Genomic DNA, 13,026 nt, shown 5'->3' on the forward strand with positions numbered 1-13,026 from the left:
TGGTCTGGGGCTGTGGTGTTGACTGTTCTGGCCATGGTCTGGGGCTGTGGTGTTGATTGTACTGGCCATGGTCTGGGGCTGTGGTGTTGACTGTACTGGCCATGGTCTGGGGCTGTGGTGTTGACTGTACTGGCCATGATCTGGGGCTGTGGTGTTGACTGTACTGGCCTTGGTCTGGGGCTGTGGTGTTGACTGTACTGGTCTGGGGCTGTGGTGTTGACTGTACTGGCCATGGTCTGGGGCTGTGGTGCTGACTGTACTAGCCATGGTCTGGGGCTGTGGTGTTGACTGTACTGGCCATGGTCTGGGGCTGTGGTGTTGAGTGTACTGGTCTGGGACTGTGGTGTTGAGTGTACTGGTCTGGGGCTGTGGTGTTGACTGTACTGGCCATGGTCTGGGGCTGTGGTGTTGATTGTACTGGCCATGGTCTGGGGCTGTGTTGTTGACTGTACTGGCCGTGGTCTGGGGCTGTGGTGTTGACTGTACTGGCCATGGTCTGGGGCTGTGGTGTTGATTGTACTGGCCTTGGTCTGGGGCTGTGGTGTTGACTGTACTGGCCATGGTCTGGGGCTGTGGCGTTGACTGTACTGGTCTGGGGCTGTGGTGTTGACTGTACTGGCCATGGTCTGGGGCTGTGGTGCTGACTGTACTGGCCATGGTCTGGGGCTGTGGTGTTGACTGTACTGGTCTGGGGCTGTGGTGTTGACTGTACTGGCCATGGTCTGGGGCTGTGGTGTTGACTGTACTGGCCATGGTCTGGGGCTGTGGTGTTGACTGTACTGGTCTGGGGCTGTGGTGTTGACTGTACTGGCCATGGTCTGGGGCTGTGGTGCTGACTGTACTAGCCATGGTCTGGGGCTGTGGTGTTGACTGTACTGGCCATGGTCTGGGGCTGTGGTGTTGAGTGTACTGGTCTGGGACTGTGGTGTTGAGTGTACTGGTCTGGGGCTGTGGTGTTGACTGTACTGGCCATGGTCTGGGGCTGTGGTGTTGATTGTACTGGCCATGGTCTGGGGCTGTGGTGTTGACTGTACTGGCCGTGGTCTGGGGCTGTGGTGTTGACTGTACTGGCCATGGTCTGGGGCTGTGGTGTTGATTGTACTGGCCTTGGTCTGGGGCTGTGGTGTTGACTGTACTGGCCATGGTCTGGGGCTGTGGCGTTGACTGTACTGGTCTGGGGCTGTGGTGTTGACTGTACTGGCCATGGTCTGGGGCTGTGGTGCTGACTGTACTGGCCATGGTCTGGGGCTGTGGTGTTGACTGTACTGGTCTGGGGCTGTGGTGTTGACTGTACTGGCCATGGTCTGGGGCTGTGGTGTTGACTGTACTGGCCATGGTCTGGGGCTGTGGTGTTGACTGTACTGGTCATGGTCTGGGGCTGTGGTGTTGACTGTACTGGCCATGGTCTGGGGCTGTGGTGTTGACTGTACTGGCCATGGTCTGGGGCTGTGGTGTTGACTGTACTGGTCTGGGGCTGTGGTGTTGAGTGTACTGGCCATGGTCTGGGGTTGTGGTGTTGACTGTACTGGCCTTGGTCTGGGGCTGTGGTGTTGACTGTACTGGCCATGGTCTGGGGCTGTGGTGTTGACTGTACTGGCCTTGGTCTGGGGCTGTGGTGTTGACTGTACTGGCCATGGTCTGGGGCTGTGGTGTTGACTGTACTGGCCATGGTCTGGGGCTGTGGTGTTGACTGTACTGGCCATGGTCTGGGGCTGTGGTGTTGATTGTACTGGCCTTGGTCTGGGGCTGCGGTGTTGACTGTACTGGCCATGGTCTGGGGCTGTGGTGTTGAGTGTACTGGCCATGGTCTGGGGCTGTGGTGTTGAGTGTACTGGCCATGGTCTGGGGCTGTGGTGTTGATTGTACTGGCCTTGGTCTGGGGCTGTGGTGTTGACTGTACTGGCCATGGTCTGGGGCTGTGGTGTTGACTGTACTGGCCATGGTCTGGGGCTGTGGTGTTGACTGTACTGGCCATGGTCTGGGGCTGTGGTGTTGATTGTACTGGCCTTGGTCTGGGGCTGTGGTGTTGACTGTACTGGCCATGGTCTGGGGCTGTGGTGTTGAGTGTACTGGCCTTGGTCTGGGGCCTTTGGTGTTGACTGTACTGGCCATGGTCTGGGGCTGTGGTGTTGACTGTACTGGCCATGGTCTGGGGCTGTGGTGTTGACTGTACTGGCCATGGTCTGGGGCTGTGGTGTTGAGTGTACTGGCCTTGGTCTGGGGATGTGGTGTTGAGTGTACTGGCCATGGTCTGGGGCTGTGGTGTTGACTGTACTGGCCTTGGTCTGGGGCTGTGGTGTTGACTGTACTGGCCTTGGTCTGGGGCTGTGGTGTTGACTGTACTGGCCATGGTCTGGGGCTGTGGTGTTGAGTGTACTGGCCTTGGTCTGGGGCTGTGGTGTTGAGTGTACTGGCCATGGTCTGGGGCTGTGGTGTTGACTGTACTGGCCTTGGTCTGGGGCTGTGGTGTTGAGTGTACTGGCCATGGTCTGGGGCTGTGGTGTTGACTGTACTGGCCATGGTCTGGGGCTGTGGTGTTGAGTGTACTGGCCTTGGTCTGGGGCTGTGGTGTTGACTGTACTGGCCATGGTCTGGGGCTGTGGTGTTGACTGTACTGGCCTTGGTCTGGGGCTGTGGTGTTGACTGTACTGGCCATGGTCTGGGGCTGTGGTGTTGATTGTACTGGCCTTGGTCTGGGGCTGTGGTGTTGACTGTACTGGCCATGGTCTGGGGCTGTGGTGTTGACTGTACTGGCCATGGTCTGGGGCTGTGCTGTTGATTGTACTGGCCATGGTCTGGGGCTGTGGTGTTGACTGTACTGGCCATGGTCTGGGGCTGTGGTGCTGACTGTACTGGCCATGGTCTGGGGCTGTGATGTTGACTGTACTGGCCATGGTCTGGGGCTGTGGTGTTGACTGTACTGGCCTTGGTCTGGGGCTGTGGTGCTGACTGTACTGGCCATGGTCTGGGGCTGTGGCTGTGGTGTTGACTGTACTGGCCATGGTCTGGGGCTGTGGTGTTGATTGTACTGGCCATGGTCTGGGGCTGTGGTGTTGACTGTACTGGCGATGGTCTGGGGCTGTGGTGCTGACTGTACTGGCCTTGGTCTGGGGCTGTGGTGCTGACTGTACTGGCCTTGGTCTGGGGCTGTGGTTTTGAGTGTGCTAGCAAAAGTCCTGCCAGGGTATGTTGTTGAATGTGCTGGCTATGGTCTTCGTCTATGTTATTAGAATTTAAACTTCTTTGTTGTGCAAAACAGTTTATTTTGACTGTACCACTAATAAACATGTCTCAGACAGAAACAATATGTCCCAATAGCAAAAACTATCACACTACCTACAATGCTGAATAAGTAGATTCAATGTGTCTTCAAGTGGTTTGATATCAAGTCAGCCATATACTGTAAAATACAATATAAACTCCATAGAAAACACCTAAAAAGTCTTTTCAGCGAAAAGTTTTGCTTGGAATTTATTATTGCCATTTTCACTAAAAATGAAATCCAGTGAATTTACCTTTATTCCTATATATTACATTCAACTCTTCAAAAATCAGTGAATATAAATCCTGTACAAAACACCAAAAAAATCTTTTCAGCGAAAATTAATTCCAGCTTTAAATAAAATAACTTTATATTATTTTGTCAATAAACATAATGTACATAGGCATATGGGCTGCCATTAGAGCAACTCTTCTATGTAAATGAACAAACTAATTTATTGTTTCCTTCAAAACCTGTGAAATTAAACCCAGTGCATGTTTTTATAGTAACTGTTGAAAAAAACAAATGGTTTCTATAATTTGACCACTAGAGGGTGCACACCGCTTTGAAATCCAGATTCACTTGATGGTGAGGCAGTCTTTGATGAGAAAACCCAGTCTTGTTTACTGTTCAGTGTCTTAGATGAGTCTTTCAATGGTGAAGCAGATGTTGATGGGAAAGCCCATTTGTGTTTGGTTGTTGTTGTCTTAGATGAGCCTTCCAATGGTGAGGCAGACATTGATAAGAAAGCCCAGTCCTGTTTGCTTGTCGGTGTTTTAGATGTGTCTTCCAGTATTAGAGCAGCTGTTCAAATAAATTTAGAATTTGTCACATGACATCCTTTATGCCAGACATTCACAGGATGTCAACACTTTTTGTATCCTGTCACTATGTGCCTAACATCTGGTGACCTCTGACCTCAGATTTGTCTTATCTTTTGATACCATGATTTTTCCTTTGTCCTAGGGAGATATGATACAGTGACAAATGTTATATTCATTTTTATTCATTATTTTATTATTTTATTTTATTTTATTATTTCATTATTAAGAATATTTGATAATCCAACAACAAGATATAAGTTCAATGTTTAAAATTTATTTAATATTGCTTTTGTATAAATGCATTAAAAGTTGATTTTGAGACAACAAAAATATTCTCTGACCATTTCCCCCATAATAATTTCGAGCAAACATTGAAATACTGTAAAATATTTTCACTTGGAATTAATTTGGAATTAATTGATTCAGTAAAAATAAAATCCAGCGATTATACATTTTACCCTATATTTTACAACCTGTCAAAAATCAGTTCCATACAAAACACCAAAAATTATTTTTAACGAAAATTAATTCCAGCTAAAATAAAGTATTTTACAGTATTTGACATACTAACAAAAACACTGACACCACCATGTACATTGTACACAAAAAAACAGAAATAAACCACTATGTCGTGATCAGCTTTGGACAATGACTGTGGTGGTATGAGACCTGCATAGTGGTGACACAGAGTGCTGTGATGGTACTAACACACTATCCTCGGGGTATGCTTAGTAGGGTCAAATTTGAACTCAAACTATGTTGAGAAGAGAAAAAAGACCAATATTTGTTTTCATAATAAAAATGGATTTTCTTTATTTTTTTTTTTTACAGGTTTTTACAGAGTTGTCATACGTATTTTAAATATTGATTATTCTGAAAATCTTTCAAATTATACATTTGAAGAATTCAATCAACTAGCAGCAGGGATAGAACAAGCGGCAAGTATTTTGATTTTTAAATCCTTTTTTTTTTCTGAAAAAGTCCTGGTATGTCATATGTAGCGCCCTCACTGGCAGACCACAATTGTTTGATCTTGTGTCATGTACAACACTATCAGTCTATTTAGAATATGATTCTATTTTTTTTTATTTTAGTTAAATAGTAATTTAATTTATTTGCTGAGAAAGCCCAAAAAAAGATTTTATCAAAATAATCTCCCATCATAAAAATAATTATATTTCAAAAAAAGGAAAAAATGTTAAATTATTGTAACTCATACCTTTCTGTTTCATTTTAATTTGTTTGTTAATGACTTAAATAATTCACTAGAAGATGAATCATTAGATCCAGTTACATTGAATAACTGTAAAATTAGTTCCCTACTCTATGCAGATGATCTAGTGTTAATATCTGAAACAAAAAAAAAAAACGGTTTACAAAATGCACAAAACAGTTTAGAGGTTTATTGTCATAAATGGAAACTCCAGGTAAATCTGACAAAAGTTGTTATTTTCAGACGAGAAACACTAAAAAAGACAGAAAAATTCTATTATAATGAACAAAATATTACCTGTGTAGATATGTACAACTACCTGGGTATAAACATACAGTCAAATGGCTGCTACACTGAAGCCAAACAAAATTTAGCAGATAAAGCAGCCCGAGCAATGTATGCATTGAAACAGTTCCTACCACCAGAAACAAATTGTAGAACTTTCATCCATCTTTAGCTCCGCTGTCGACTTTGTCGAGCGGAGCTTATCATATGAGTGATTGTCCGTCGTCGTCCGTCGTCCGTGTCAATGTTTTACTTATTCGACTTCTTCTTGAAAACTACAAGCCTGAATGCTTTGATACTTGGTGTATATGTACCTTGGGTAAACCTCTCTCAGATTTGTTCATTTCATAATCATATCTTCAATTCTCTAATTTTGGTGAATATTTTTGTCATTTTTGGTAAAAAGTGTTATTTTCGACTTCTTGTTAAAAACCGCAAGTCCAATTGCTTTGATATTACATATACAGGTACTACATGTGGATCTCTCTCAGATTTGTTCATTTTGTAATGATATCTTTAATTCTCTAATTTTGGTGAATATTTTTGTCATTTTTGGTAAAAAGTGATATTTTCAACTTCTTTTTAAAAACCGCAAGTCCAATTGCTTTGATATTATATATATAGGTACTACATGTGGACCACTCTCAGATTTGTTCATTTCATGATGATATCTTTAATTTTCTAATTTTGGTGAATATTTTTGTCATTTTTGGTAAAAAGTGATATTTTTGACTTCTTGTTAAAAACCGCAAGTCCAATTGCTTTGATATTACATATATAGGTACTACATGTGGACCTCTCTACATGTGATATTTTTTTCTTGTTAAAAACCACAATCATTTATGGAGAAAAATGATATTTTTGAGTTCTTGTTGAAAACAGCAAGTCCCATTGCATTGATACAATGCATATTGTTCATTTTCTAATATATCTTCTGTTCTTTAATTGAAATGTGCATTGCTAACAGCGGAGCTATCTCAGCCGAGAAGCTGCTTGTTTTAAAAGGTGTCTTCAACCAATATTATTGTACGGGTCTGAAATCTGAGGTCATGAAATTCAAGATTACAACAAATGGGATAAAACAATAACAGAAAAACACAATTGAATTTTTACAAACAACTACTAGGATTGCATGCAGAGCTGAAGTAGGAGAATTCCCACTCTTAGTAGACATTCAGATCAATTTAATAAAATACTGGACTCGTATCAGTAAATTACCAGACAATAATATCACAAAACAAGCATACCTTGGACAAAAGAAATCCAATTTACAATGGTATTCTTCAATACAAAAAATGATGAAAAACATTAATTTTTCACGAGAACAACAGAATGATTTGTTAACAAAACATATACAGCAAATTGGAAAAGTTGTCAAACAAAAATACATAAATTTCTGGAGAAAAAATATAACTGAAAAAACAAAACTGAGAACTTATGAAAAATTCAAAGACTCTTATAATTTTGAAAAATACTTGGATGTGTTGAATTTGAAGCAAAGAATTTTAATGACAAAATTTTCAACTAGTAATCACAATTTAGCAATAGAAAAAGGGAGGCATATGCAACCAAAAATACCGACTGAAAATAAAATTTGCAAACAATGTACACAGAATAAAATAGAAGATGAACTGCACTTTGTCATGATATGTCCACAATATAAAGTAATACGCCAACGAATTATTCAAGACATTATATTTCCGGAAGAAACACAGGATGATCTCCAGAAATTTAATTTCTTGATGACTTCAAAAGATGATGTAATAATAAAAAAGATTGGCAATTATATTCATAACGCATTTCAATCAAGGAATGAAAATGCCATTTGATATGTAACACTTGCTTTATCCTATTAACAACTAAATTTCTTTTTGTAGTAGTAGTTATCACAACTAATCTTTATCGCTATTAACTGATAGAAACATTGTATTTCTAAGGATGCAATAAAGTTATTATTATTATTATTATTTACATGGTGATAACAAATTTATTTTACATATGTATATTGCAAGGGAGCGATTGGACTGAATGCAGGATGTGAAGCAATGTCTATGACAACTTGAAATCACCAGTATTAACTTATTTTCAGAAACTAAAACTTTTCTGAGAAATAAATTGGGTGAAAATCCTTATACATGGTTACTAACATTTTTTATTTGAAAATTCTTCTAGTTCAAAAAATTGGTTATGCTTCTTGTCTCTGGAAAAATTGAAAAAGGATGTGATTCTAACACATAAGAAAATATAATTTTGTTTAATACATGCATTTAAGGTTGATTTGCTAAAAAAATAAAAATTTCCCCATTCTTAACTACTGGTATATGTGGCGCTCTTCACTGGAATGCGAAATTGAAAAGAAAATGTGCAAAGGACATATTTTAAATTGACTCAAACAATGGCCTCATTTGCAAATGAAAAGTCAACTTTAAATCGGTTCAATTGTGAGGCTGTCATCTTGTTTGTTGAATGAACAGAAAGTAAACACTTGATAAAACGACAAGTCTAAAACACATGATGTGAAGTCGACATATTCAGTGTTCTCTAATTCTATTGTTTATATCATTAAAATGCAATAGTAGTCACCTGCGCATACAGCAGAGGGCAATAGCATGCCATTGTTTACAAACAAACGTCTACCCATAAACCTTTGTGTTTTTAGCATACATTGTTATCCTTGCTTAGGATTCAGTTCCCACACCTGCACATTTGATAAATGACCCCTCCGCTTTAAATCAATGATGTTATGCTGTAAAACAACTTAATTTCAATATTTTGATGTTTTGAGCATATTCACAATTTTGTTAAGGAAACAATGAGTTTTCTTGTTATTTCACATGTTCATGCAGATTTAATTTGCAGTTGATTTTACTTATCAGCGAAAATAGCAAAATTAAAACCCAGTAAAAATTAATGCGATTACAGCATCCAGTGTTACCAACCCATGATATCATTTCATTTTATTCGGTATGTTATTCATCAAGTTTTTGTACTACAATTTACAGATACAACAACTATACGTAGGGGTACCAGGAACACAGACAGCCACTGTAATCCAGTTTCAGTGAGTAAACGTCTTATTCATTACCATGGAAACCAAACACCGCATAATTATATAACACTATTGTGAATAGCATCACAGGAATACACACACAGTTAGGTGGTTTTATAACGATACAATACACACACAGTTAGGTGGTTTTATAACGATACAATACGCACACAGTTAGGTGGTTTTATAACGATACAATACGCACACAGTTAGGTGGTTTTATAACGATACAATACGCACACAGTTAGGTGGTTTTATAACGATACAATACGCACACAGTTAGGTGGTTTTATAACGATACAATACGCACACAGTTAGGTGGTTTTATAACGATACAATACGCACACAGTTAGGTGGTTTTATAACGATACAATACGCACACAGTTAGGTGGTTTTATAACGATACAATACGCACACAGGTGGTTTTATAACGATACAATACGCACACAGTTAGGTGGTTTTATAACGATACAATACGCACACAGTTAGGTGGTTTTATAACGATACAATACGCACACAGTTAGGTGGTTTTATAACGATACAATACGCACACAGTTAGGTGGTTTTATAACGATACAATACGCACACAGTTAGGTGGTTTTATAACGATACAATACGCAACCTGTATACCATTTATTTCCAAAATGACTCCACTAAATACAGTGATAAGAAAGTGTTTGACTGGTGCAGGAACGTGGTAAAACAGAAGTGAATCTGAACTGCAGTAAAATAAACACAGATTGGTCAATGCCAACCATATGCAGATGTAGATTGACTCTTATTGAAATAATTTTTGCATTAATTGTTTCAGCACAATTTCACAAAATAGTCCCACTTATAGTCTGCCCAGAAGTTTGAATCAAAAATGGTCAAATTTTTTGGGTGAAAACTGAAAATTCACTCAAATTTTGTTTGTTGGCTCCAAAATTAGGGTTCATTTCCAGAAATGTTGAAGAATATAGTCTGTTGGGTTAAAAGGTATTATTATGGTAAAATCAAATATACCAATAATAACTCCAAAATCCAAAATGTTTAGAACAGAATCAGCGAACTTCTTTGTGTGGAGTTCGGTCAAACCCTGGTGGCAGCCATGTTTGTTTAGAGAACACTTAAGCGCATAATCATTCCATATTTGGAATTCGCATTTCCTAATATGGTAGGATGAAAATACCCTGTAAAATACCGTAAAATTACAGCACGTTGTAACTTATGGCGTTATGGTGACAGATGTATAATAATATAATATAAAATTGTATGATTTCTCTAATTACAGACCTGGTTCAGTCATTGTTAGAATCGATTTATCCACAAAAGATAATTACGATGAAGACCAACTTCGTGAGACGCTGGAGGCTGCTGTGAACAATCGTTATATAGGAGAGTACTACGTGGATCCCAATCCCGATCATTTCAAATTCATGCCAGTTGGAGGTAAGTTTGCTGATTTCACTCTAATTAAAGCATGAATAAATAATTATTGTTGTTGACTACCGTAGTCTGAATTGTTAGATTAATGAAAATTTAATTATTGGAGTGTGTTCAGTCAGATATAACGTAATTGTAATATTACAATGAGTATAGCGGCAGCAATAATTCAGATGACTTACAATTTGAATATTAGTACCTTTTATTTTGTCACCGTCAAATGCTAGTAATATTGGAAAAGCAAGATTTCAAATAAATTTATAAGGTTTTATACGTCTGTAAAGTATGCATACCAGTAACTATTTGCGATGGTCAAAACCAAAGTTTTAGCTAATTAGTGAGCAAGTTTGCTAACTTGCTAAGAAACTTCAAGGTGAATTGACAGAGTCTGAATGTGTCCATCTTTTGTCAGGTTGTTTGCATTTAAGTCTAGGGAGAAATCTGGGGTGTCAAATTAATGAAAGGATTGTGGTATTTTTGACTCCCATGTGCGAAGCACAAAATGGGAGTCTTTGCAGTTAGTGTGTCTGTATGTGTCTGTATGTGTGTGTATGTGTGTCCGACTATGTGTGACCACTGCTATCTCAAGAACCATACATCGGTTTTTGATGAAACTTGGTACATAGATGCTCTGAACTAATGCTAGGTTTTGATTAGGTTTTGGTAAAAATCCATGCTCGTTTATTACCTAATTTGCATGATAATTAGCTAATTTTTAGCTGTTCTATGACTGTTCCACTGATATCTAAAGAACCACTCATTGGATTTTGATGAAACTTGGTACATAGATGCTCTGAACATATGCGCAGATTTGATTAGTTTTTGGTAAAAATCAGTGCATATTAATTACCTAATTTGCATGATAATTAGCTATTTTTTAGTGGTTCCATGACTGTTCCACTGATATCTAAACAACCACTCATTGGATTTTGATGAAACTTGGTACATAGATGCTCTGAACTAATGCTAGGTTTTGATTAGGTTTTGGTAAAAATCCATGCTCGTTAATTACCTAATTTGCATGATAGTTAGCTAATTTTTAGCTGTTCTATGACTTTTCCACTGATATCTAAAGAATCACTCATTGGATTTTGATGAAATTTGGTACATAGATGCTCTGAACATATGCGCAGATTTGATTAGTTTTTGGTAAAAATCAGTGCATATTAATTACCTAATTTGCATGATAATTAGCTATTTTTTAGTGGTTCCATGACTGTTCCACTGATATCTAAACAACCACTCATTGGATTTTGATGAAACTTGGTACATAGATGCTCTGAACTAATGCTAGGTTTTGATTAGTTTTTGGTAATAATCCGTGGATACTAATTACCTAATTTGCATAATGATTAGTCAATTTTCGGTTTTTCCACTGATATCTCAAGTACTAATCATCACATTTCAATGAAACTTGGTACATAGATGTCATATGACACTGCACAGACCTGATAGTTTTTATGGTAATATCAGTACATATAATTACCTAATTTGCATAATTACTTAATTTTCAGCATTTGATATAAGTAGTGAGCATTACATTTCAATGAAACTTGGTACTTACATACTCAAGGACTATGCAGAGATTGATTGTTTCGGATAAATATTTGTGCATATTAATCACCTAATTTGCATAATTAGTTAATTTTCAGCTTTTCCACGGGTATCTCAAGTACTAATCATCACATTTTAATGAAACTTGGTACATAGATCCTTTAGGACTATGCAGAGACCTGATTAGTTCCAACTATATGTAGGTATCTGATATCTCAGGTACTAATCATCACATATTAATCACCTAATTTGCATAATTAACCAACTTTCACACTGATATCTCAGGTACTATACATCACATATCAATGAATGTTTATACATGGATGCTGTAGGACAATAGACAGACCTGCATAATTGTGGGTTAAAATCTGTACATATTAATTACCTAATTTGCATAATTAACCAACTTTCACACTGATATCTCAGGTACTATACATCACATATCAATGAATGTTTATACATGGATGCTGTAGGACAACAGACAGACCTGCATAATTGTGGGTTAAAATCTGTACATATTAATTACCCAATTTGCATAATTAACCAATTTTAAGCTTTCACACTGATATCTAAAGTACTAATTTCCATTTTAATGAAACTTAGTACAAAGATGCTCTAGGACAATGTACAAACCTAATTAGTTTGGGGTAAAACTCTGTTCATATTATTTCCCTAATTAGCATAATAATTCATAATTTTTTGGTTCTAATCACATTTCAATTAAACTTGGTACAAACATTTTTTTTACATTGCGCAGACCTCATTAGTTTTACAATCAAATCTGTTCATGTTAATTTTCTGATTTGCATAATTAGTTTTCAGCTAAGTAATTTCAAATTATATTTAATGTGTCTCCAATACTCTCAGCACATGGGAGTTCTTTCTAAGCTTTCTTTGATTTTTGTTGGTTTTTAAATCTAATTAAAACAAACCGTGTCAAGAAATTGTCCAAATTTCATCATATTGTTATTTATTTATTTATTTATTTATTTAAATGCATAATACTCACTCATATTATCAATGGGGGTTGTCCCATCTACAGATTCTGAAATTTTTTATTGTATCACACAAAAATGAATGTTTCTCACAATGTATATACTCATTTAGTACCATAACAGCTTATGCTTGAAGAGAACACTTAATTATGCAAATGTTATGTATTATGATTTTATAGTTGTTTTTCTTTACTTGTTTCTGCGACCATTCCAATCTAATTTATTATGTATTTATATCTGTACATAAGGCCAATGGCCACAGTATGAAATAAAGATATATATACTAATTTAGTATATTTTACATGATTGTACTTGCAATACATTTTGGTAAAAGTTTAAGTTATTAGTGCTTTCTAGAATATATTCAGTGAGATCATATGATATATGTGGCAGTGCCCTCTAGAGTTGAAATGACATAC

The 13,026-nt window shown here is 38.0% G+C and overlaps 1 protein-coding gene across 1 annotated transcript in view; it reads left to right on the forward strand.

Annotated features, from left to right (window-relative positions):
* The window catches only part of LOC102800892 (basement membrane-specific heparan sulfate proteoglycan core protein-like), a 187,512-nt gene that overhangs the window by 52,187 nt on the left and 122,299 nt on the right, over positions 1 to 13,026 (forward strand). The window contains exons 3-5 of the mRNA XM_085508562.1: positions 4,918 to 5,024; positions 8,587 to 8,645; positions 9,907 to 10,064. Coding sequence (XP_085364688.1) covers positions 4,918 to 5,024; positions 8,587 to 8,645; positions 9,907 to 10,064 — 324 coding nt within the window. The remainder of the gene's footprint in view (positions 1 to 4,917; positions 5,025 to 8,586; positions 8,646 to 9,906; positions 10,065 to 13,026) is intronic.

This window comes from Saccoglossus kowalevskii, chromosome 15, assembly GCF_978046115.1.
Source record: "Saccoglossus kowalevskii chromosome 15, keSacKowa6.1, whole genome shotgun sequence".
Lineage (NCBI taxonomy): Eukaryota > Metazoa > Hemichordata > Enteropneusta > Harrimaniidae > Saccoglossus > Saccoglossus kowalevskii.